At 44.4% G+C, this 27,541-nt stretch overlaps 1 protein-coding gene across 2 annotated transcripts in view; it reads right to left on the bottom strand.

Moving 5' to 3' along the window:
- The window catches only part of FHL1 (four and a half LIM domains 1), a 95,265-nt gene that overhangs the window by 25,841 nt on the left and 41,883 nt on the right, over positions 1 to 27,541 (bottom strand). The window contains exon 1 of one of the 2 annotated variants that reach the window (XM_075323746.1): positions 4,836 to 4,940. The exons of the other annotated variant lie outside the window; for it this stretch is intronic. Coding sequence (XP_075179861.1) covers positions 4,836 to 4,857 — 22 coding nt within the window. The 5' untranslated portion in view covers positions 4,858 to 4,940. Of the gene's footprint in view, positions 1 to 4,835; positions 4,941 to 27,541 lie in introns of those variants that run through there. 2 annotated transcript variants of the gene reach the window in all.

Below are 27,541 nucleotides of genomic sequence, written 5' to 3'. Positions count from 1 at the left end.
ACATGCCCAATCCTTTTGTTATTAAGAGAAATAAGATGGCAGCAGAAGTGTATGGCAGCAGCGTAATTGCTTCTTCCTATCGATAACACAAGCATTTTCTCAGATAACCTTGGCATCCATGTGTAAGTGGGGGGGGGGGGGGGCGGAGGGAGTAGCTGCCAAACAAATGAGATTTTAGATTGTAGTTCTTTGAGGTCACTTTGAATGTCCTGTCTACATAAACTATCATGTGCTAATAAATAGTAATTCTCATAGTTTCCAGAGCGCTTTTGTCCAGGCAATATACAGTAGAAAATGTAGAGGTGTGACACTATTAATAGGAGTCTGTCACCCCCCATAATGCATTTTATATATAAAGAGTGCTGTAATGGACCCTATAACAACCTAGGGCTGTACCTGTTACTGGTAGAGCGCCTGAGAGAATAACTTCTAATTCATATGTAATTGAGGAGACCTCAGTGCATCCTTGGCGTGGTGAAGAGTTTGGTGCATCATTACGCCTCTTCATTTGGATATAGCGGCCCTTCTTCCACTTCTGATTGACAGTGCTTGCTTCCAAGAGTGAGGTGTGTGTGTGTGTGTGTGTGTGTGTGTGTGTGTTTCTGCCCATCCACATTCTCAGCCCGGTCTCTTTAGTATCCGTGTGAGCGGCGTCGGGAGAAAGAACACCCCCAGTTACTGCGTGTTCAGGCAGCCTTCAGCTAGTGCTCACTCTGGAAATCAAGCACTGTCAATCAGAAGCTGAGGAAGGACGCCAAGGGTGTACCAATGACTCCTCAATTGCATATGACTTCAAAGTTATATTTTCAAGCAAAGTACCAGTAACAGGTTCAATGTTACTATGGTTGCTATAAGAGGTAAGTGCCCTACAACATAATATAATACATTTATAATTCATTTTGGGGATGAATGACTTCCTTTAAGTGAATCTGTCAGAGTATATACTAAGCACAAGGCCTTGTAGGGGATGTAGCCCCTATAAAAAAAAATGTGCACCTTTAGTGTTCTAATTGCTGCCTCTATTCTGCTAGCTTGGGTACACGGTGTACCCTTGGTGTGGCTACACAGCTCAGTGCACTGCTCCACCCACTGGTTTTGCATGCCCCGCCTCTCTTACTGGTGATTAACAATAGCGGCTTGTCTGAGCTTTTTCTGCAGACATTGCTCACTCCAGGCAAGCCAGTGCTGTCATCACCAATGGGCGGAACAGTGCAGTGAACCTCTTGGCTACACCAAGAGTGCACCATCACCCTAATTAGCATATCTGATTAAACTTCAATTTCTGTTGATTGAAGGCAGCGATTAGAACACTCAAGTACGTGCACACGATCAGGGTTCACAGCGTTTTGGACGCAGCATGTTTCAGTTACATTCAAAGTGCTGCATTGTACAGTGCAAACACAGTGGATGGGATTTCTAGAAATCTCCTGCCCACTGTGTGTGTATGGCCCGCAGCAAACACTGACTTCCGGTTTAGGCTTTCCGAGCTGCAGCATGTCAACTGTTTGCTGCGGAGTCGCAAGTGTCCTCCATACGGAGAACACAAGGGAGAGAGCGCAGCGCTCCGAACCCTGATCTTGGGCAGGACCCGCCACGTCCAGGATGTAGCGAGTCTTGATCATGGGAACATACTCTTAGGGCTCCTTCTGTTCTCAGGGTTTTTTTTCATATGTGACAAAAAAAGACAGAGATTCATCCGATTATCATCAGAATTTGGTCTAATTTCCATACGTTTTTCTAATTAAAAATGTTTCTCCACCTTCTAACAGTTCAAGAAAAGAGATAGCACATGGATGACATCCGAATACTGTCCAATATTTCTACAGAACTAAACACTTACATTATAGAGTTTGATCTGAGAATTGGACCAATATTGGAGATGTCTCCACAATTTTTCACCCACCATTTGGTCTGCAAAAGATTTTGGAGCCCCATAGATTATCATAGGTACAAGTGCTATCTGTGAAAAACGAAGATGTGAATTAGCCCTAACAATACAATTTATATAGGGGCCATATCCTCTACAAGGTTATGTGCTTACTATATACTGTACTGTTAAGCCTGTGCTGACAAATACCCATTAATATCCATATACCGGGAGGTGACTGCTCCGGGTGGGGAGGTGACTGCTCCGGGTGGGGAGGTGACTGCTCCGGGTGGGGAGGTGACTGCTCCGGGTGGGGAGGTGACTGCTGCTCCGGGTGGGGAGGTGACTACTCCGGGTGGGGAGGTGACTGCTCCGGGTGGGGAGGTGACTGCTCCGGGTGAGGAGCATCACATCAGAGCTTCTATCGCTATGGTTGTGCTTTTTACTTGTTTACAGCCCCAACAACAGTTGCCAGTCATCTAATATTCTTACACAATACAGTCATGGTCGTGGAGTTTATACACTCATTTATCTTTTGGAAAAGCTTGTTGACGCTGTACAGTATCAGGCAGCGAATGGAGGTGACATTCAGGAATCTTTCATTTCTGCTCACATATTCAGATCTAGAACGGATTTCAATAGTGAAGACTTAAGTCGATCATAAACATGAGATGGCCGACAGTCGGCCTAACAATTTATCAACCAATTGTCTGTCTCTCCCATATATAAGAGCACTCGTTCAGCCGAGCGTTCCTGCATTTTCAATGAGAGACCCATCACCAGACATATTTCATGGCAGCATATCTAGGAGAACAATGTGGTCGGCAATATGAAATTGGAAATGGTGGATCCTTAATTCCCCCCAATCAGTTGGCTGGCACCCCCATGCATATTACAGAGTTGGATGAACTGGTTGAGATCGGTGTGTTTGGCCAACATTAGTCTAAAGAGAAGCCGTACTGGGCCCGTGGTGTAAAAGGGAGGCCGCATGACAGGTTTGGAGGGGGAATTTAGTGAGAAAAAGGGGGATGCAAGACAGGAAAGGGTTAATATAGGAGAGGACAATAAGGGGAAGTGAAAGGTGGCAGGCCAATGTGGGGAAGAAAGAGGGTTTAGAAGGTGTGGGCTGTTGAGAAGGGTCAGTCATTGCGGCAGCATTTAGAGAAGCAATCTAGCACCCGCCCTCCCTCTGTTGTTTGGGTATAGGTCTTTGATGAGGAGTCGTTCAGGAGAGCAGTAGTAATTTATTTCATGCTAATTTTAAGGGGAATACTTTTTGTTACCTATGTCATAGCAGCGGGCATGGGGGGTAGGTCCTCAGAGTTGATGGAGTTGGCTAATGACGGTTTGGTGGGGGGAGGTCAAGAGGATCTGAACCCCTCAGGTGGATATAATCAAGTTGTGTCCAGTAGAAAAAAATCCCAGTTTAAGGCAGTGAAAGGCCCGGGTAGTGGTGTATATTTTATTGCCAGGTCGGTTAACAAGGTGCCTGAGCTGGTGCAAAGTGGCTGGAGGTAACATATGTCCTGAGGGGGGCTTTGAGGACCAACCCTCCAGTTTCTAGGTTGTTCAAGTGGTTTTATTTGCGTGGGTTTCCTCCGGGGTCTCCGGTTTCCTCCCAAACTCCAAAAACAGACTGATAGGGAGCCTAGATTGTGAGCCCCAATGGGGACAGTGTTGCCATTGTATATAAAGTGCTGTGGAATTAACAGCCCTATATAAATGAATATTATTATTATTATTGTTAATAAATTAATGGGGTTTGACAAGCAAGTCTCTAAAAATCAGAAATAGTTGGATTTTTTGCAACTTTTTGTGGCTGCACTACATTGCTAGTCGCTATTTGATCCCACTCAATTGCATTACACCAAACTCTGTGCAACCCAAGCCTTATTACATATTTGCAGGATCCCACCTTTTGGGAGAAGAGGTATGATATCAAGGGACCGATGTATTGTATAATGTATAAATAGGGTATAAATTTATAGTATATTATGGGAACAGATCACTTGTCTACTATGTAGCAAGATCTCTGAAGAGAAACAAGTGTTATCATTCTCTGACAGTAATCAAATATGTTGAAAAATATGAGACACAATGGCGGAGAATTAATCAAAATACTTTGTTACCCAAAGCAGCCAATCACAGTGCAAAATAAATAGCGCTATGCTAACAAATAATAATAACTTTCCTTGTGCCAGAAATGGTTAAAATATGGCGCTATGAGTAGAATGGAGAGTTCTTCTTTAAGTTTTGGGGGTGTTTTCTAGAATTTTCCATTTATACAGTGATAATGTTTTATAGATTTACAAATTTCTTGCAGACAAATACATTGCAGACGGATGATCTTTTCCCGTAGAGAATAAGTCGTTTCTGTAATATGCAGGCGGATTCTTTATGATCACTTGTTATACATTTATCTCCCGCTTCTGCACAAACAACATTATCTCCAGATCATTCCTTACTGATTTCCAGTACAAACTATGCTTGTTTCTTCCAATTTATCTCTATTAAGTAAACATGCAGTTTATGTATCCACAGACTGTTCTCATCACACTTTACTAGATGTGTAAATACATTATTTGGTTCAAAGACGTAAAATAAAGCGGCATAAGAAACAGTTCTAAAAAACAAGAAAAAAAGAGTAAAAGCATCTTAACTGTAAAATGCCTAAAAAATATCTAAAAATGCAAAGTGACAAAAAAATGCAATTCTCGGTATAGAAATATCTATATAACGGCAGAACAGATAAATAACTGAACTTTCTTTGACTCCTTTAAGTTATTTAAAGGAAGTTATCTTTAAGCTTTGCATCTGCACACCATACATGATGGTTAGGAGATGTATTCCACTAAACAGCAAAATAACACGACATATGATATAAACAAGACATCTAAAAGTAAGTTTAAAAAAATAATAAAAAAAACACTTTAAATTGTCCTATTATGGCCCCATATCATTCATTTACCTGAGTGTCTTTCAAAAGCCATTGTAACAAGTGGTCACTTAGACGTGTGTCCCCTCCGGAGCAGATACAACCCTACTGTTTGATAACATACATTTACAGCAGCTATTAATAAGGAGCCGGAGGCACATGTTCACACCCCTCTCGAGGGATTTCTTGTTTAATCCTGCCTGAAAAGCAAGTCCATTTTTGGTTATCTTTTGGGAGAAGAATAGGATCCCAAAAAAAAAAAGTGTACATATAAAATGCCCACACAACTACTTCAATTTCTAAATTAGCATACAAGACTGCGCCCTTGCCCTTAATGAAACCTAATATCCTACTGAGGGATCAAAGGAAAGATGTGCCGCATGGCTCATCAATGGAAAGTATGTCCTTCTACTCCCAGAGCCTCCCTATAGTGGCCATCATATACAAGCACAATGAAATGGTGATTACTTATTATTTCTTAAATGAAACCAACATATTCCAAAGCGCTGTACACAGATCTCTCACACTTGTAGACCTAAAAGTGCCCATACCTGCAATAATTAAAGTGACCTTCTAGACTTTAGTGCCCATACACCTTCAATAGCTTAAAGTGACCTTGTAGACCATAAAGTGCCCATACACCTTCAATATCTTAAAGTCACCTTGTAGACCTTAAAGTGTCCATACACCTGAAATAGTTTAATATGATCTTGTAGACCTTAAAGTGCCCATACACCTTCAATAGCTTAAAGTCACCTTGTAGACCTTAAAGTGCCCAAACACCTTCAATAGCTTAAAGTGCCCTTGTAAACCTTAAAGTGCCCATACACCTTCAATATCTTAAAGTCACCTTGTAGACCTTAAAGTGCCCATACACCTTCAATAGCTTAAAGTGACCTTGTAGACCTTAAAGTGCCCATACACCTTCAATAGCTTAAAGTGACCTTGTAGACCTTAAAGTGCCCATACACCTTCAATAGCTTAAAGTGACCTTGTAGACCTTAAAGTGCCCATACACCTTCAATAGCTTAAAGTGACCTTGTAGACCTTAAAGTGCCCATACACCTTCAATATCTTAAAGTCACCTTGTAGACCTTAAAGTGCCCATACACCTTCGATAGCTTAAAGTGACCTTGCAAACCTTAAAGTGCCCATACACCTTCAATAGCTTAAAGTGACCTTGTAGACCTTAAAGTGCCCATACACCTAAAATAGTTTAACATGATCTTATAGACCATAAAGTGCCCATACACCTTCAATATCTTAAAGTAACCTGTAGACCTTAAAGTGCCCATACACCTTCAATTCCTTCCAATGTCCCCCATACAAGTGTATCCTCAGAGAGGTGAGTAGCTGACTATGACAACTCTGGCGACAGTTTATATCTTCTACCATCAACTGGATCAGGAAGTAAAATTCATATGAAAAGAGCAATCATTCTTCAGACATCATCTGTACTGGAAGAATTGATGACCCATCATGCACATAAGCAGGGCGTAACAAAAATCCTATGGGCCACAGGGCAACTTTTGGACATACTCCTCCCATCCCGCCCCCACAGACACACTATTTGCTGCTAGTATTTACATGGGTTCTTTCTTCATATAGAAAAAAAGCAAACTTTAAATATACAGCATTTGACGGTGACCGAATCTTCGTGATTTCAGCTCTGCAGATCTCTATCTTGGATTTAAAATGAAACATCTTTGATGCAATTAAAGTGGAGAGTTTCAGGTTTAATTAAAGTGGTTGTGCAAACAATATCCTTTGAAAGGTTTAGGAATTCCAAGCCTCCTCATTTGAGGAGCTCAAAAGTCATTGTTCATCTGCACTGTGAAGCTTCGTCCAATCCACCTTGCTGCATGGTTGAATTTGAGCAGAAAGGATAGTCCTGTACACTTCAGAATTCATCCCGCTGCTTCTGTCTTCAGTCACATCATCAATAAACATTAGTGACCCAGGGCCATTGGAAGCCATGTATGTCCAGCCATCACACTGCCTCAACCATGTTTTAATGAGGGTGCGGTTTTGTTTTGGATCATGAGCCATTCTAAACCTTCTTCATACTTTCTTCTTCCCATAATTCTGGTACAGGTTGATCTTATTTTCATTTGTCCAAAGAATGCTTTTCCAGAACTAGGCGGCTTCTTTAGATGTTTTTCTTTTTTTGCAAAGTCTTATCTGGCTTTTTTATTTTTAAGGTTGATTAATGGTTTGCACCTTGTGGTAAAACCTCTGTATTTGCTCTCATGAAGTCTTCTCTTTATTGTAGACTTAGATACTGAAACCCCCTACTGTATTTTTCAGATTAGAAGACTCACTTTTCCTCCCAAAATTTGGGAGGAAAACAAGGCGCGTGCGTCTTATAATCTGAATGTAGCTTACCGGGGGGGTGGAGCGGGGTCACAGGAGGCAGGGGAGATGCTGCAGGTGGTGCGCTGTTCTGCGGCCAGCGAGGCAGGGGACACCATTCTGAAAATGTCTGCGGTGCGGGCTTCAAATAATGGCACCCAGAGTCAGCATATCCCCAGATGGAGCTCTCAGCTCAAGAGCACATTGATCTCCCAGCAGTGGATTTAAGGAAAATGGCGTGTGCGCAGATGAAAACTCGGCTTGTCACTGTAACCAATAGCTCAATCTGCACACAGACAATTTCTTTGAAGCCCACACCGCCGACAGTTTCTGGATGTTCCTCCTGCCTCAGCGCCCACAGCGAGCATCTGGTTCACCCGCTGCTCCATCACCCTACTCCACCACCACTGCTGCCACCCACGCCCCTGGTAAGACACCACTGGATTATAAGACGGACCCCATTTCACCCCGCTTTTTTTCCCTCTAAATTTGGGTGCATCTTATAAATCGGAAAAAAAAAAAAAGGTACTTCCTAGAGAGTTCCTGACAAAGCCCATTGGGTGAAATGCATATCAGGGTGCTAAACACCCCCCCCCCCTCCTCTGTGTGTCTCTGCTGACCTTACTTAGCCACATTGTGGATCAAGGTGCTTCCTATTATATATATATATATATATATATATATATATATATATATATATATATATATATATAAAATATATATATTGCAGTTCCATCACTAGGATTTTAGCGTATCCTATTGGCTTACTTGTTCATTTTACAAATCTGACTCTATAGCTTCTCTCTTTTTGGTCATTGATTATTATTAAGTTAGGTTCAAAACGTACCTGACACCTTGTCACTCACTTCTACATGTGGATTTTATTACTTATGGAGACACTCTATGCCTCTTCTGTCATTATGAGATTACTATTTTGGTTCTCTGAATATTTTCATATTTTGCCTATTTTATGATTTTCTGCCATCAATTGTTGTTTTTTGTTTTTTTTTTTTGTCAATAAAATTGTGATTTCAGATTATTCTATTGGCCCTGGTTATAATATTTCTCTAGCCATCATTCATTATCCCATTTTTGGGGAATTCTAGAGAATTTATTTGGTCTTTCATGTTTTCCACAGGAACACCAACATTATCTGTGTAATTTTTGTGGAAATTTTCATTTGAATGGTTCATATGTTCCTGGAGAGTATTGATGGCGTATAGGACTGGCCTGATATTGATGGCCTATAGGACTGATTGGATATTGATGGCCTATAGGACTGACCTGATATTGATGGCCTATATGACTGACCTGATATTGATGGCCTATAGGACTGACCTGATATTGATGGCCTATAGGACTGACCTGATATTGATGGCCTATATGACTGACCTGATATTGATGGCCTATAGGACTGATTGGATATTGATGGCCTATAGGACTGACCTGATATTGATGGCCTATAGGACTGATTGGATATTGATGGCCTATAGGACTGATCTGATATTGATGGCCTATAGGACTGATCTGATATTGATGGCCTATAGGACTGATTGGATATTGATGACCTATAGGACTGACCTGATATTGATGGCCTATATGACTGACCTGATATTGATGGCCTATAGGACTGACCTGATATTGATGGCCTATTGGACTGTTCGGATATTGATGGACTATAGCATTGATCAGATATTGATAGCCTATAGGAATGATCTGATATTGATGACCTATAGGACTGATCGGCTATTCATGGCCTATAGGACTGATCTTATATTGATAGCCTATAGGTAGATTTGATTCGTAATACCAGATAACTCCATCAGCTCCCAGTCAATCAGCTTTTTGCATCGAATTTAACTTTTTCTAGAGTCAATTTATATTTTTTAGGGGTGAGAGTATCATTTCATGTGATAAGTCAAGATATGGAGAATAGATTAGGTCAAGCCCTTGGTAAACTACAACAGAAACCTCATCCCATATTATCAGGATTAATTCTTATTAACCTATTGCTACGCAGTGGAAGATCCTACTCTTTTACATATATTTCTATGCCAAAATCCCAGGATCTATACTGCAGATCCCACAATAAAGCTGATGATGGTGTCTGCCGGCAATGACTCTTATTGCACTGTAGGGTCGTCTAATGCCTAGAGCACAAGTACTCTTGGAGATGGAAGAAAGTCAGATGAAAGGCACATAAGCCGTGATATATCCCTATCTTTACAATTTGGAATACAGATCATGCTTTTTACATATCAGTAATTTTTATACTATTTTTTTTTCTAACCACCAGATGAACACCTGGACCTCATAGTCTTCTTCACTTGGCAGGATGCACAGCAGTATAAATAGCATTGTGTAATCCTCCGCCGTTGTACAGTATGAAATGCATGCAACGTGAGGAAAGACAGACGGTGGGTTCAGCCTGTCAGGAACAAATGTCAGATCTATTGAGGATCGGTGAGTCAGCATCTGACATTAAACCATCTTGCTCAAAAGGCAACAAAAGTCAAGGCTGTGCCCCAGAGATGTACACAGCAGCTACGCCTGAGGCTTTTAAAGTGTAGTAAGGCATCATTGTTATCATGGTAAAGAGAAAAGTAAGCCCCCATACGCTTTAGAAGGCTGTCGGCCATATGATGCTTCAGACCATCGTTCAGCCAACGGTCATCCCGGTCGTCTCTTGAATTCGGAGAAGCACTCCTGTGTGGTCTATGAGAATGCTGCCAACAGATCTCTGCCACCGACTTTTCTCCGTGAGAACAATGTCATTGACAGTCTGAAATCGGACACTCCCTATGAACATCTCCCACTGATAATCAGTTGGCCAGCACCCCACACACATCAGAGTGTTTTGCCAAACTCGTTGATATCAGTGGGTGCAGCCAACATGGCATAGCATATGAAGATTCCTTTACAACGTGGCTGCATAAAGGGAACCTGTCCACTGATTCATGCTGCCTTAACCACTGGTAGCATGAATCAGACGCTCGCTGCTTTATTCCCGCCAGGTATATTTTACTCTTTAATTCTGCGGTATTTCATAGAAAACATATTTTAAAATTAAAAAGCCAGTCGAGGACTAGTCCTTGGCAGATCCCTGGTGTCTTCTGCTCATGTTGCTCCTCTAGACTGACAGGTTTCTCCCTATGTGTATGTATAAGGTGAGACCTTTCAGTCTAGAGGAGCATTCAAAGACAAGACATTGGCCCTCCTGCTGAAATACATAGTCATTAGTCTGATTTTCAAACTAGGTGTTCTTTGAAATGCAGCATCGTTGTGGACTAAAACTTAAGCCTACTTTACACGAGTCGATCTCTCGTGCGATAGCATGAGCGATCGTACCCGCCCCCGTCGTTTTTGCGTCATGGGCAAATCACTGCCCGTGGTGCACAAACTCATTTAACCCCCGTCACACGCACTTACCTTCCGGACAACCTCGCTGTGGGCGACGAACGTCCACTTCCTGAAGTGGAAGGGATGTTCGGCGTCACAGCGACGTCACACGGCAGCCGGCCAATAGAAGCGGAGGGGCGGAGATGAGCGGGATGTAAACATCCCGCCCACCTCCTTCCTTCCATTAAGCCGGCGGGTGCCGCAGGACGCAGGTACGCTGTGTTCATCGTTCCTGTGGTGTCACACGGAGCAACGTGTGATGCCACGGAAACTATGAACAACCTGCACCCATGAAAATAAACGATATTATGAAAGTTAAGGACGTGTACACGACTCACGATTTGTGAGCGATACTGCGTCACTCGGAGGTGTCACAGGAGACGATGTCGTGCGCTATGCCGGATGTGCGTCACGAAAACCGTGACCCCGACGACATATCGCACAATATATCGTCTCGTGTAAAGCCCGAAATACCTGAATCAACAATGTCTCATGCACCACTCCACTATTTGTGCTGCTTGGTACAAACTCTCCACCAGCTGCAAATTTATAGAGAATTCAAGAAAATCCAAGGCACTAAAAGACTCCTCTTTGTTTATAAATCTTTATTTGTCCCAGCATACAAAAGAAAAAAGGAATATTGATGTTTCGGCCAACAGAGGACCTTTTTCAAGCCATAATGTAATGTATGTAATTTTTATGCCTTGGATTTATTTGGACTAAAACATACCTGGCTACAATAACTACTACATACATAGTACAAAGATCAGGGCACCTCATATTTTTTACATTTTTAAGATCACTTTGAAATCATTGGCTCCTAGGGGTGGGATATTATCTGACTACAGCACCAGAGGTGGAACGTGGAGCCAGTGAACCACGAAATACCTGGGATCTACTTACTAGTCACTTTGAATAAGATGTCGGAATGCTTCCCAACTGTCTTAAGCAAGTCTAGCAAACCAGTCCAGGGATTTGTGAAGCTGTTCTACCTTTAACTGTATCCGCATCTTTAGGACACAGATGCAGATGACTATAATGGTGGAGCAGAGAGCTGTCAGCTCTCAGCTCCATCCTTTCACCTGTGATGTCTGAGGTTTGGCTCAGGAGATGTGATACTGGTACTTCACCACCCTTGCTGCATGCAGACATCTGCTCTACTTTTCATGGAAACGGGGCTGGGTGTTTCTTGGTTTGTCAGTGAGTTTAACTGGAGGGGCACCATGCTGGGGTTATGGGGAAATTGTGGGGCATGATACTGTGTGATGGCAGCATCTTAATGTTAAAGGGAGGGACTGGAGGGCTGCACCATACTGCTTTTGTGACATTATGGGGGTGTCATACTGTGTGAGGGCCACAAGATGAGCATATCTGGCCTTCTTTACTGCTTTTCAAAGCTGAGCGATATAGGGTCAGGGCTAAATAGCTATTTTTCCCTCTGACTTCCATCTTGTCTAGGATCATGCTAGCACCTTATAGTCACAAGCCCAATGCTATTACTAGCCATGGGGACGGCCTGCTATGTCTGTATAAGTGGATGTAGTCTGTGTTGATGCCTGGACCGACGTTACGCACCATTGGGACTTGAGATATTCAGCAGCGTGCCCCAAAAAAAAAAGATTCTAGGCCTCAATATAAAATGTGAAAAGGGGGCCCCCCTTAACTATTCCTCATTATTTTTAATATTGATTTAATCAAAGGAGCTCTTTTGGGCCCCTTAAGAGATGTGTGATGCAATGGGAAAACCAGGTTGTCACAGGAGACTGCATCCATCTTTCAGATGCAGGACTCTCTCCTCCTTGCCCACCAACACATCCCACACACAGGTACAAATGTCAGCCACAAAGCCTAGTCACCCCCCCCCCCAAGGACAATAGGGACACACCAGTGGACGGGGCCAGGCAGATGGTGACGCCCACCTAGGGGTTCTGAGGTGTCCTGGGAGGGAACGAGTTAGTCAAGTCTGGACAGAGGAAGTGAGAGGAGTGAAGTGGTAGTCGGGAGTTGGAGCTCCCGGACTACCTGAAGCTGAGTAGGTGGCAGACGGCAGAGCAGGGCCACAGGCGACGGAGATCCGGTCACGGGAGACCTTAAGTGGACCAGGGCAGGGTTGTAGCCCGCCGGTGCAGACAGCAGGAATCTGGTACAGAATGCAAAAACCTAAAAAAAAATCACTATATGGAGATAAGGTATGCACACCAGTGACTATGTAAGGGGAATATATGTAATAGCAGAAACTGCTGTGTGAATACGGTCATGAAAAATCCGATAGCTATATGTAAGAATGAAAAATGTGAAAATGGAATCTGCATTACTGCCATGAACGTATGAATAAAGAGAAATTTAGCTACTGAATTGATCAATGCAATAGAGCCCCAACACTACGCCAAAGTATTTCTCTACGTTGGGGTCCCTAGCTTGTGTGTGTCCTCTCATGCAGTTAAAAAACTTACCGTGTATGGGAAGCTGAGACCCAGGCTATATATACGTATCATGTGGATTGGCAATAGGTATGAGTGGGGAGGGTTCACAAACGAAAAACTACTAACAATAACGAATAATGTTTGGAACACCATTCTAAGTCTAAACTGGGTGCAAAAACCTAAAAAAACATCACTATATGGAGATAAGGTATGCACACCAGTGACTATGTAAGGGGAATACATGAAATAGCAGAAACTGCTGTGTGAATACGGTCATGAAGTTTCTGCTATTACATATATTCCCCTTACATAGTCACTGGTGTGCATACCTTATCTCCCCATAGTGATGGTTTTTTAGGTTTTTGCACCCAGTTCGGACTTAGAATGGTGTTCCAAACGTTATTCCTTATTTGTTAGTATTTTTTCGTTTGTGAACCCGCCCCACTCACACCTATTGCCAATCCACATGATACGTATATATAGCCTGGGTCTCAGCTTCCCATACACGGTAAGTTTTTTAACTGCATGAGAGGACACACACAAGCTAGGGACCCCAACGTAGAGAAATACTTTGGCGTAGTGTTGGGGCTCTATTGCATTGATCAATTCAGTAGCTAAATTTCTCTTTATTCATACGTTCATGGCAGTAATGCAGATTCCATTTTCACATTTTTCATTCTTATATATAGCTATTGGATTTTTCATGACCGTATTCACACAGCAGTTTCTGCTATTACATATATTCCCCTTACATAGTCACTGGTGTGCATACCTTATCTCCATATAGGAATCCGGTACAGAGGCCGTGCACAGTCAGGGTGCCTGGACCCTAGGGCGAGGACAGCTTCAAGCCCCTTGTCAATTAGCCAGCAGGAGAAAAGATTCCACGTCTTGTCCCACCAGTAAGCCCAGATAGAGCGAGACGGAAGCCAAACGCGGGGGATAGGGCGTCTGCAAGTGCCTGCAAAAATCCCAAGGGTCAGATCTCACGGGCAACAGCTCCCACAGCAAAGACACCCAGAGTGGACTTTTCCCGTTTCATGCGGACTAGTCAACACACAAGACAAAACACTGAAGTGCAAGAGGAAGGGCCCCTGTCCTGTCAACCGGTGTGAGGGACCCGAGCACACCCCTCCGGAGGCTACTGGTATCTGGCACTTGGTTTACTACTTGGACTTTGTGTGGTTTATTCAACAACAGTGAGTACACCGGTGTCATCCGGTCCAGCCTGCAGACGGCGCCCCAGACCTGCACACTACCTTACACCTGGGCCCCGGGACTACACCTCCCCTACGCATGGAGGGGATACCATCCTGCTGCCCCGCTCCATCAGCCCCGGGTGCCCCATACCAAGGCAGCGGCGGTGTCACCAAACTATCACCGCAACCCACGGGTGGCGTCACTGACAAACTCTCTCCCCTGTGAATACCCCCCTTTATTACATTGTAGGCGACGGGCTGCTGCACGAGCCCCGGATCCGGCTGCCACTCGAGCCACAGCCACGATCCTGGATCCGAGCGTCTCGAGTAGCTCCCAACAGGCCGAGGCCTGCGCCCCCGCCCGCGACAGATACCGTGACTGTAACTGCTGCCCTCTCTAAATGTGTACCCCAGACTATATAGAGTAGTGTTCCCTATTTTTTTTAGTTCGCAGCCGGGTACAAATAGGCAGCTGGGGGTTGGGGGCAGCCCGTACCTGCCTGCTGTACCTGGCTAGCATACAAAAATATGGCGAAGCCCACGTCATTTTTGGGGGGGGGCAAAAAACTCCTGCATACAGTCCTGGATGGAGTGTGCTGAGCCTTGTAGTTATGCAGCTGCTGTCTGCTCTCCTGCATACACTAGTAAATGGAGCATGCTGAGCCTTGTAGTTCTGCAGCTGCTGTCTGCTCTCCTCCATACAGACAGACAGCAGCTGCAGAACTACAAGGCCCAGCATACTCCATTCAGGACTGTATGCAGGAGCTTTTTGCCCCCCCCCCCCAAAAAAAATACGTGGGCTTCGCCATGTTTTTGTATGCTAGCCAGGTATAGCAGGCAGCTACGGGCTGCCCCCAACCCCCAGCTGCCTATTTGTACCCGGCTGTAAACCAAAAATATAGGAATGCCCTTTTTTTTTTATATTATGAATTTCATGAAATAATTTAAAAAAAAAAAAAAAAATGACGTGGGCTTCGCCCAATTTTTGTGTCCAGCCAGATACAACTAGGCAACTGGGGATTGGAATCCGCAGCTCAGGGTGCCCAAGCTTTCTGGGCACCCCTGCTGCGAATTGCAGTTCGCAGCAGCCCCAGAAAATGGCGCCTTCATAGAAGCGCCATCTTCTGGTGCTGTATCCAACTCTTCCAGTTGCCCTGGTGATGGGTGGCTCGCTGGGTAATAATGGGGTTAGGGCTAGCTGTATATTATGAACTGGCCCTAAGCCCGAAATTCATGGTGTCACGCCAATATTAGACATGGCCACCATGAATTTCTAGTACAGATAAAAAAAAAAAAACACACAGAAAAATATTTTTAGTAGAAATAAAACACAACACAATTAGTGACTCCATCTTTATTGAAATAAAGAAGCCCCCTCCGCAGTAATCCAGGGTCAAGGGTACTGCGCCATCCAATCCGGATCCAATATCATCTGATTGGTTTGCTGGAAGGCAAAGCGATCAGATGACGTGTCAGGGTCAAGGGCCTGAATCACATGACACAGCAGCTGATTGTATAAAAGCCGTTTATACAATCAGCTGATGCATCAGTGCAAAAAAAAAAAAAAACTACACACTTCTGTGCAGACTCCTGTCCGACAGCATCAGGTGATAGTTTACCGGCCGGGCAGTAAGGGAAAAAGAGAGACTGAGAAAAAGAGAGAGAGAGAAAAGAGAGCGAGAAAAAGAGAGAGAGAGAGGAGAGAGAGTAAAAGAAAAAGAGAGAGAGAAAGAGAAAAAGAGAGAGAAAGAGAGAGAGAGAAGAGGAGAGAGCAATGCAGCTTCATTCCGTGAACTGCTCCGATTTTAGAAGTGTGTCCCGTGGCTCACAGCTGATGTCCAGCGCCTCCCCGCAGTGCATAATTAAATTAAATTATAATTATAAATAATTATAAATTTAAAATTAAAAATAAATTACATTTTTTTTTACCGGGACTTGAACTCGTGAACTAATGCTTCTTAGGTGAGAGCTCTAACCATTGAGCCACTGTCTCTAATGAGAAACATAGGCAGATTTGGTAATCTTGACGTCTGCATTGCAGAGTGAAGTCCGGTGACAGTGCGGCTCACTTCAGGTGCTACGTGCAGAGGACACAGAGTGCTCCCTGTCATCTTTATGTAGCAGAGCTGACAGTGTCATGTGGATTACTTCGGACCTGGATTGTTGTTTGGGGATTAATAAAGAGGTAAATGAGGTGTTTTTTGTCTTTTATTCCAAATAAATAATTTTTCGCTGTGTGTTTCTTTACTTTCACTTACAGTTTAATCAAGGAAGGTATCTCGGGGAGACGCCTGTCATAATTAACTCCTTATTACACAGATTGCCACCGCACCAGGGGAATTCGGCATGAGCTAGGTAGAGTCCCGGGACTGCCGCAATTAATGGTTGCGGCAATTCCGGGTGGCTGCTGGCTGATATTGTTAGGGTGGTGCGCTCCCCATAATGTGGCGCTCCCCATCCTAACAATACCAGCCTCGAGCCGGGTGGCTTTATCCTGGCTGGTATCAAATATGGGGGAAAACGCATTTTTTTTATTATTATTTATTTAGTTTACTGCACGATATAAACCCGGTGGCTGTGATTGGTTGCAGTGAGACAGCTGTCACTCATCGTGGGGACGTGTCGGACTGCAACCAATCATGGGAGCCAGTGGGCGGGGAAAGCACGGAATAACTAATTGAATAATGAAGAGGCAGCCATGTTCAAAACAGGAAATGCCGCTGGAGCTTTGTGACAGCCGTGCAGCGAGGCGCCTGTGATCGGTGAGTAGGCAAGAGAGAGGGATTGTGCTGGGGACGCAGGACACATGCAGATACGAAAAATGAGCACATACTTACTGTGAAAAGTCACGCTTTTGGTCATCGAACCGTTCTCGAACGTAACTCGAACTGCCGAACTTTTAGAAAACCGTTCGAGTTCGTCGAACGACTCGAACAGCCCCCAAAATCACTCGAACATGAAATTGGAGAACTTCGAACATCGCTCATCTCTAGTCCTGACCTGCGGGGCAGAGCATCTCCTCTGCAGGAGAATGCAGAGACTGCAGCTGCTCGTACCCATGATCAGGGTGCAGTGCGCTGTGGTCTCCTTGCTGTGTTCAACCAACGGAGAATGCATGCGAATCCACAGCAAACAATTGACATGCTGCGGTCTGGAAAGATGCACCGCAGGTCAGTGTTTGCTGCGGAAAAAACAAGCACAGTGGGCACGAGATTTCTAGAAACCCATCCACTGTGCTTGTACTGTACAATGCTGCGGTTTGGACGCAGCGGAAGTATGCTGCATCTAAAACGCTGCAAATGCTGATCGTGGGCACGCACCCATACACTTGGAAGTCATACAAGTCCGGGACTTCTAAGGTGCATGGTGGGCTTCCTGACTTTCCCCAATCAATGAAAGCTAAAATAGGAGGATTGGACATTTGGATTATCAACACCGGCTTCTTTTATTTTCAGAGTGGACGAACCACTGTTGCAAGTATTTGGTAATGACTTTCTCTCCCACCCACTGACAACACATGAACGCTCAGCCAAATAAAGTGCTCAAGTGTATGGGGAACAGATGATAAAGGTTCGATCGGCCAGTGCGGTCATTGATGATCTGCAGTAGAAAGTGATGGACTTCGATCCATTTAAAATGTCTTTTGCGCTGCATTTTACAACTAAATTCAGGCTAACATCATTGCTCCCCTTTCAGGACCGGGCTTCTCACTGTTCTGCTCAGAAGCTGCTTTCCATTAAAGAAACTTGAGATCAGCTGCAGTAATGATTATCCGCACGTTGGCAGCATTTTGCTGAGAATTATTAGAATGGCTCAATTTACCAGTCCAGAAATATGTCGGCATTACTGCCACTCAGCGCTCATTTCAAAAACCCCAAATCCATAAAAAAATATTTGGATACTGTAAGGTCTGCTTACAACATAAACATATTAGAGGGGATTGTGACATGACAGGTTACATTTGGCAGGGATCTGACGTGGGCTGTCATACAGCCAATGCACCAAGAACAATGTTTGTTTTGTAGATGTGGACCCGGTAATTTAGGGGAGAAAGGGTCAAGTAAGCAGCAGCCTTGGAAAGTTGGAGGCAACTAAACCCACATTTACTTGGGAGGTGGAGGGGCCGTAGAATACTAAGGCTCAGGGGACTTTCGGGGCATGAGACAAGCTCCAATTCACTGTATTTCAAAACTGAAGCATTATAAAAAAAACTAAAATATTTAGGTGAAAAACTTTAGTACCAGGATCCAGCAGCTTTACCTCCCCATAGAAAACATATGGGAGAAACTACTGGTTATTCCAGCAGCATTAATACTCTATGGTAAGTAGAGGTCTTACTGAGTGACAGCCACCCTAACCTACCCAGCTAGTGTATAGCAAGAAAATCTCCCAGTGGAAATATTCATTATAGAGTCTGAAGGACGAAAAATGACACTAAAAGTGGACAAATACTTTCAATGAAAGATTTTGAAAAATTCCACCCAGTGTGCAAAATAAGGATAAGCTAATTTTTTTTTCTTTTTTCTTTTTTTTTTTTTTAAAGAATGACAATTATAAATGCATTTTAGTAAGTATTTGGAAAATATGGTATTAATCTGCTATTCTCCTCCTGAAAATTGACAATTAAATTGACAACTGTTACCATATACACACTCTGTGCAGAATTATTAGGCAAATGAGTATTTTGATCACATGATACTTTTTATACATGTTGTCCTCCTCCAAGCTGTATAGGCTTGAGAGCCAACTACCAATAAGTAAATCAGGTGATGTGCATCTCTGTAATGAGGAGGGGTGCGGTGTAATGACATCAACACCCTATATAAGGGGGGCTTAATTATTAGGCAACTTCCTTTCCTTTGGCAAAATGGGTCAGAAGAGAGATTTGACGGGCTCTGAAAAGTCCAAAATTGTGAAATGTCTTGCAGAGGGATGGAGCAGTCTTGAAATTGCCAAACTTTTAAAGCGTGATCACCGAACAATCAAGCGTTTCATGGCAAATAGCCAACAGGGTCACAAGAAGCGTGTTGGGCAAAAAAGGCACAAAATAACTGCCCATGAATTGAGGAAAATAAAGCGTGAAGCTGCCAAGATGCCATTTGCCACAAGTTTGACCATATTTCAGAGCTGCAACGTTACTGGAGTATCAAAAAGTACAAGGTGTGCCATACTCAGGGACATGGCCAAAGAAAGGAAGGCTAAAAAATGACCACCTTTGAACAAGAAACATAAGATAACACGTCAAGACTGGGCCAAGAAATATCTTAAGACTGATTTTTCATAGGTTTTATGGACTGATGAAATGAGAGTGACTCTTGATGGGCCAGATGGATGGGCCAGAGGCTGGATCAGTAAAGGGCAGAGAGCTCTGACTTAGACGCCAGCAAGGTGGAGGTGGGGCACTGTAATGGGCTGGTATCATCAGAGATTAACTTGTGGGACCTTTTTGAGTTGAGGATGGAGTGAAGCTCAACTCCCAGAGCTTCTGACAGTTTCTGGAAGACAACTTCTTCAAGCAGTGGTACAGGAAGAAGTCAGTATCGTTCAAGAAAAACATGATTTTCATGCAGGACAATGCTCCATCACATGCATCCAACTACTCTACAGCGTGGCTGGCCAGTAAAGGTCTAAAAGATGAAAAAATAATGACATGACCCCCTTGTTCACCTGATCTGAAACCCATAGAGAACCTGTGGTCCCTCATAAAATGTGAGATTTACAGGGAAGGAAAACAGTCCACCTCTGGGAACAGTGTCTGGAGTCTGTGGTGACTCCTGCATGCAATGTTGATCGTAAACAGACCAAGCAACTGACAGAATCTATGGATGGTCGGCTGCTGAGTGTCATCATAAAGAAAGGTGGCTATATTGGTCACAAATTTTTTTGGGTTTTGTTTTTGCATGTCAGAAATGTTTATTTCTACATTTTGAGCAGTTATATTGGTTTACCTGGTGAAAATAAACAACTGAGATGGGAATATATTTGGTTTTTATTAAGTTGCCTAATAATTTTGCATAGTAATAGTTACCTGCACAAACAGATATCCTCCTAAGATAGCCAAATCTAAAAAAAAACAACCCACTCCAACGTCCAAAAATATTAAGCTTTGATATTTATGAGTCTTTTGGGTTGATTGAGAACATAGTTGTTGATCAATAATAAAAAAAATCCTCTAAAATACAACTTGCCTAATAATTCTGCACACGGTGTACTGTGCCCAAACAGTACTAACAAGGTCAGACTATATTGTGACACATCTATAAGCGAAATACATCCTTCTATGCCGTTGGAACTCCAAATTAATAAGATTTGTTTTACAAGCGCTTGCAGAAATCAATGCAGCACAGCCAAGTATGGTGCACTGAGAGTTTCTGTTTTATTACATCACGTGACCAGCTTATATAGTATCCCAAACAAAGAAATTACCATGCACCAATAAGAGCCGCAGGGGTGTGTGTAGAAATGTGAAACTTTCCCGCTCAACAGTGTTAGCTGAACCCTATGACATCATTCAGTTATAAGACAAGATGGTTTCTATACAATACAAAATGGCTTGCAGTCGCTCACATCCAATTGACAAGAATGATTAGAAGTCATGTATAAGCCATATCTTTACATCTTCTTTTCCAATCTTAGCAGTATGATGGTGAATGATGCCCATTGAATGACAATCTATTACCCCCATAAAGGTAAATTTGGTTGCTTTTGATTTGGGAAATTGCCACTTCTATCATAGGTGAAATAACTCCCACATAATATGGGCATGTATCTACAGTCATTTTTTTTATTGAGGCTAAAGTTAGTATTGGATCACAAACAAAAGACACCACTGACACACTGAGGCCCTGATTCAAGACCGGACATTTTTCTCACCAGTCTTAAAAAGGAGGCATGATGGAGATGTTGATGAAGAGGCACATGCCTCATAATGAACCAGGAGGGGTATCTGCTTTGCCACAAATCTTACTCCAGTTAGGAACTGGAGTAAGATTTGTGGTGTAAGGAACCCCGCTGCTAGTTATGAAACTGACAAGTGGAATTTGTCACCCCCGTCCTTCCTCTGCCCCAACCATTTGGTTGGCGAAAATGCCGTGGGGACGGTATAAGTCACAAAATGTTAGTGCAGCCTCACATTATGCCAATTTTTTGGGTTTTTTTGTGGCTTTTCAAAGCCTTTCTGACAGAATTCCTGCAATTTCTTTCTTGGGTTTGAGTGCAAAAACTACAAAAACCTGAGGCCATGTTCTCATATAGTGGGAATGTTGAATTTTTTTCCACTACACGTTTATTTAGTGTGTTCACTGCAGTTAACAGTCCAAGCAAAGTGGATGTGATTTCATGAAAACTAATGCCCAATGTATATTTAAAGACACTACAGAACTGTGATACTTTCATGCACTTTTTCAGTTTAGGCTTCTATATGGAGCCTGAAATATATATACTGTGTATATATATATATATATGTGATGCCCCTGGACTATCATGTCATCACAGGGTATTGTACAGTCTGCCCTGCCATGCAATATCCACCTCCTCCTTGGTTTAGGGTCCCTAACTGCATGGTGTTAATAACAACAGCTAATAAAATCCTAGGTACACTCTGCACCACACCCACCAGACATACCAGTGGCCGGCCTGAGTGGAATAGGGTCGCCCACTTGGGGGGTTGGTTAAGGGGAGGTCAGGAGTGTCAGGATCAGTTGAGTGAAGTGAAGGAGAGAGGAGGTCAGGAGCCGGGCTCCTTGAAAGCAACTAGGTGGCAGACGGTGGTCTGGGCCTAGTAGGAGCTGGATGGACCCCTGGTCGCAAGGGATCGTGACAAGGGGCACGGAACTGCTGAGGAGGACAGCCGGCGGCCTTGTACCATCACTGGGCTGGGTCCAAGGCACAACAGGGTACGTGGAGCCTAGGTCAGGGAGTAGCTTCAGGCAACCTGACAATTTACCCGACGAGAACGGAGCCTTCAAGATCCGCTCTTCACCCGCTCCAAAATCTGGGTACTAGCACAATGAGGGGGATAGGATTTTCCACCAATATGGTCCAGAAAGTGTGAACCCTAAGAGCAAGCTCCCACAGTTAGCCACACTGGGGAGCAGGACCCGACTAGTTTTATGCTATCGGGACCAAAAGAAGAGAGAACTTAGTGCCAGGAGTAAGGTCACAGATCACCAAGCAATACCAACAGGGACGGGACCCAAACTAGCTCCCCTCAGCGGCAGCGGTGTCCAGAACTTTGGTTTATCCAGTTGTTGGTGTCAGCTTCTTGGATTGAGTGAGTACGCAAGTACCCACCTTCACTCCCCACGACACTCCCCGAGCACCATCACCGAGTCCTGGGGTATCCCCCCTACCCGTGGAGGATTCTAACACCTGGCTGCACCATTCCATCGCCCCGGGTACTCCCAGCTGCAGCGGTGGTACCCCGTATTACCACACACCACGGGTGGCGTCACGAACTCTAAATACTATTCCCTGTAAATACTACCCCCCTTCGTTTGAGTGGCCGCATGACCCCTGGGTCCGGATGCCCCTCGAGCCACTGCGGATCCGGATCCGAGCAGCCCAGCTGCTGACACGGGGCCATACATACATACATATATATATACTGTGTATATATATTGCATTTTAGGTTGAATTTCAATGCTGCAGAAAACATGCAGGAAAAAAAACCCACAGATTCTGCATTTAATTAATTAAATTAATTTAAACAGAACATAGGAAACTTATTTGCCGTAGGAATCTGGAGCAATGTGACATTACGTTAGTGGAGACGGCTGGGGTTTCTTTGGTGCCCCAATAAAAGGGTTTATAATCAATTTATGAAAGTTTTCCTTCACTTCACTTGTAAGACGCATTATATGCTCACTATTTATAACCAAATATGGGATTTTGCACAGATCTCCTGCACTGCCGTCCAACAAGGAATCAACATTGTTTACTTTTATTTTCTTCCTTTAAAATCATCTTCTGCTGCCAAGTTTCTCAAGAAAAGTGTGTCATTCTTCTAGGTCCTTTCACTGCAGATATTTACAGAATGAGCTTTCAGTTACTTAAAGGGAACCCGTCACCAGATATGGAGACTAGAAGCTGCAGCCATCACCAGTGGGTTCTTATATACAGCATTCTAACATGCTGTATATAAGAGCCCAGGCCGCTGTGTAGAATGTAAAAATCACTTTATAATACTCACCTAAGGCTGAGGCCACACGGGGATTACTGCGAGTGCTCGCATGACACTAGGCTCACGTTCGCTGCACACCGGGAGCCGAGTGTCATGCGAGTGTCATGCGACTGTTGTCCGATCATGCGATCAGACCACAGTTGCGGAGGGGAGGATCGGCACTGCGGAGGGGAGGGAGGGATTTATCTACCTATCTCCTCTGTTGCCGGCTGATGCGAGAATCGCACTGCATTCACATTACACCGGTGTAACGCGAGAGCAGTGCAATGTTTCTCTTGCCCCATAGACTTGTATGGGTGTGAGTGGAACAGGATTACATTCCACCCGCAGCATGCTGCAACTGTTTTCTTGGTCCGATTATGGATGAGAAAATAATCGCTTATGGGAGCTGCCCCATAGAGTAATATTGGTCTGAGTGGAATGCGATTTTTTTTATCTCATTCCACTCGCACCGTTTTTCTCGCCATGTGTCCTAGGTCTAACTGGAGTTGCGGTACAGACTGGTTGGATGGGTGTCTCCGTTCACCAGGTCCGGCGCCTCCTCTTTCGGTCATCTTTGTCCTCCTTCTTCGGAAGCCTGAGTGCATGGAGCATCCCTACATCATCCACACTAGCCAGTATTGAGGTCCTGCTCAGGCGCACTTTGATCTGCCCTGAGTAGAGCAAATCAAAGTATTGTAGTGCGCCTGCGCAGGACCTCAATGCTGGCTAGTGTGGATGTAGGATGCGTCATGCACCCTGATAAGTTGAGAGTGACTCTTAATGGACCAGATGGATGGACCATGACTGGATCAGTAACAGGCACAGACCTCCACTTCGACTCAGATGCCAGCAAGGTGGAGGTGAGGTCTTGCTATGGCCTGGAATTATTAAAGATAAGCTAGTTGGATTTTTTTTGGCTTGAAAACAGACACAAAATCAACTCCCAATTCTATTCGAAGTTTTTAGAAACACTATCTTCAAGCATTGATGCAGGAAAAAGTCTGCAATAAAACCATGATATTTCTGCAGGACAATGCTCCATGGCATGCATCATAGTTCTCCACGGCTTGGCTGCCAATAAAGGTCTTAAAGCTGAAAGAATCCAGCCCCTTCCTCTCCTGACCTAAACCTTATTGAGAACTTGTTGTCCCTTCTTTTCCGGGAAGTTTACATTGAAGGAAAACAGTCAAATCTCTGAACAGTGTCTAGAGGCTGTGGTTGGTGCTGCCCCAAAGGTTGATTGTCAAAAGATTAAGAAACTGAGAGACTCCAAGGATGGACGGCTTAGTTATGACGGTTACTGAAAAGGAGGGCTATATTAGTCACTGATGGTCAGAAATTTTTGTACATTTTAAGTTATTTGGTTTTTATTCTCACTTTCACACGTGAAAAAAAAAAACTATTGAGCTGTGAAAATTCATTCTCAGCAATCCTACCTCTCCTAACTATATACCATGGGGGGCGGTGATTATCACTGTGACCTTTTCATTATCTGGAAGGATTAGCTGGAGAACTGCATTGTTGAACAAGTGAGATCATTGCTTATTTCTACCGCTGCATTAATGCCAGTGAGTGATATTCATCCACACATGCCCTGAATCATTATCTAAACTCTCCTTCCATACCAAGTGCTGTAAATAAGTCATGAGTGCCGATATGGACAATTCACTAAGTAGGAACAGAAGACACGGACACTACACGTATACATTTGGAAGCCTTTTATGGAAAGTACAAAGTCAAACCTCTCTCCTTAAAATGACTGTAATCATCTTGTAGTCGGTACCTAATTCCTGCTATAAGTGTATGATGGCTGCATACAGCAATATGCAATGTATGTGGACAGTAAAGAATCTGTCAACAGGTTTTTGTTATTTAAAGAGCACCAACCACCAGAATTGTACTATATAAACTAAAGCCAGTGCTATACTGACATTATCATCCTGATTGTAAACATAACTTTAGTTGTGAGATCGGATGTATACTTTCTGAAATACAGGCAAGTAAAATTTGTGAAATGCATTGTTATTTGATTGATAGTGTAGCGCCCCTGGAACCATCAGGGTGCTACAAGGTTCTGCATCCCCACAAGGATGCAGGGCCTACCCCCTTAGGGACCCAGAAACCCAGTACCGGTACCAACAAAAACCCAGGTAATCCTAGTTTTTCCCCAACAATCCCCCATACAATGGTACCCAGCTAGGGTGGGACTGTCACGAACCACCGGGGGGGGTCACTCAGAAATCCCCCGCGCTGGCTATCAGTACGTCACAATCGGGGGGTAACAAGTGGGGGGTCACCCCTCCTTTATACCTCCCGACCGACAGACAGAGCACGTGACGCGCTCTCTAGCGCCCCTCTTATAGTCAGGCCAATTATGGAATTGCCCGACAATAAGCAAGGAGGCCGCTATACTACTTATGCCGATTATTGAAGGGTCCCCGGTGAGAGTAGGGTATATATTCCCCCGACCTCCGCGGGCGGAATATATAAAACCTCCCCGAATCTCACTGGCCTCCCCACAATAATCCTTGGCACAACTCGCTGCCACCAACCGCTTCACGGTAACTATTAGCCGAACACACAGACGTGGGATTCAAGATCGAGATAACAGAACAGCCCAAGATTAATTATATAATTTAATCAGCCTAAAGCACACTAGAAACTACAATATATACAATAGGGAATCTACAGAATATACATATGTCAGAGTACAGTTACAGATAAAGCATGGTTTACAAACAGGCATACACAGTTCCAGCAGTTACCTTGTGCGTCTGGCCACAGGGGGGCGCTGTAGACCAGGTTTCTAGGATCCTTCCCACAGATGTTTCCTACACGTGACCCCCGGCGAAAGAACACTGGAAAATGGCCGAAGTAGGGTTATCAACCTGGGCAAATCCAGGTCCCCTCCTACCTTAGTGACCTCAGAGGGAGCACTGCTCCACCCCTGGCTGGAGTTATGGACAATATCCACAACAGGGGATATGGCCATAACTTGGCCTGGGAGCGTCGTAGGCAGACGCCAACGCTCTCATTGTGACAGTTATGAATTTAGCTACAGAACGAGAGGACTCATGACTTGTCTACTAGTTCCCCATTGGCTGATATCACGCCTGGGGTATTTCCCCAGGTCCTGCTCCCATAAAAAGGGTGTGCCAGCATCGTCCGCATGCGGAGACACCATTTTTATGGTTGCCATATTTATCGGAAATATGGCTTGCGAGATATGAACCATTTTTTACTGGAGTCGTTCTGTCTGGATAGTTCCATGCTTGCTAATTAGATAGCAGCCCCTACTACAGGGTCACGGCAGGGAGTCATCCTGTGTCCAGTGTTCCCCAATCATCCCATTTCCATATCACAGGAGATGGCTGTTGGAGGTGTAAGTGGAACACAGACCAGTTCCTTTGACATCTATCTGCTAAACAAACCGTTTATCCCTGTGGTAAATTTTCTGATTGAAGGAGTTGTGTGAAGGAAAAGGGGGGGTGACACCAGGAGAGGGCTTCCTGACATAACTTGAATATCATGATTTATCGTCATATCTCCGGATTTACCTCACACCTCCCCCCTTTTGAGGGCGCTAGGGGGCAGCACACTCCGGTGTTCCCCCGTGCGCCCGTCCGCGACCTCTCCTTGTCGGGACAGCCCGTCTGCGTTACCGTGGTCCCGGCCCCTTTTGTGGCGAATGGTGAAGTTGTATTGCTGGAGCGCAAGGCTCCATCGCAACAACCGTCCATTCGTCCCAGAGACGGTGTGCAACCAGCTGAGGGGATTGTGGTCCGTCTCCACGATGAAGTGGCGCCCGTATAGATAGGGTTGCAGACGCTGCAGGGCCCACACTATGGCCAGGCACTCCTTTTCCATCGTGGAATAGGCCACTTCCCTTGGTAACAGCTTCCTGCTCAGGTACAAGACTGGGTGCTCTTGGCTCGCAGAGTCCACCTGGCTGAGCACCGCACCGAGGCCGAAGTCACTGGCGTCAGTCTGTACTACAAACGGCCGCGTGAAGTCGGCTGCCTGTAGCACGGGCGGGCTGGACAGGGCGTCCTTTAGGGCCCGGAAGGCTGTCTCGCAGTCCATTGTCCAATCGACTGCAGAGGGCAGCTTCTTCTTGGTGAGGTCCGTCAAGGGCTTTGCCAGGCTACTATAGCATGGAACAAACCTCCTATAGTACCCAGCGGTCCCCAAGAAGGACATCAC

Source organism: Anomaloglossus baeobatrachus, chromosome 9 (genome assembly GCF_048569485.1).
Source record: "Anomaloglossus baeobatrachus isolate aAnoBae1 chromosome 9, aAnoBae1.hap1, whole genome shotgun sequence".
In the NCBI taxonomy this organism is placed as follows: domain Eukaryota; kingdom Metazoa; phylum Chordata; class Amphibia; order Anura; family Aromobatidae; genus Anomaloglossus; species Anomaloglossus baeobatrachus.
Note: the sequence above shows the minus strand (reverse complement) of the source record. Positions and strands in the feature narration are given on the sequence as shown.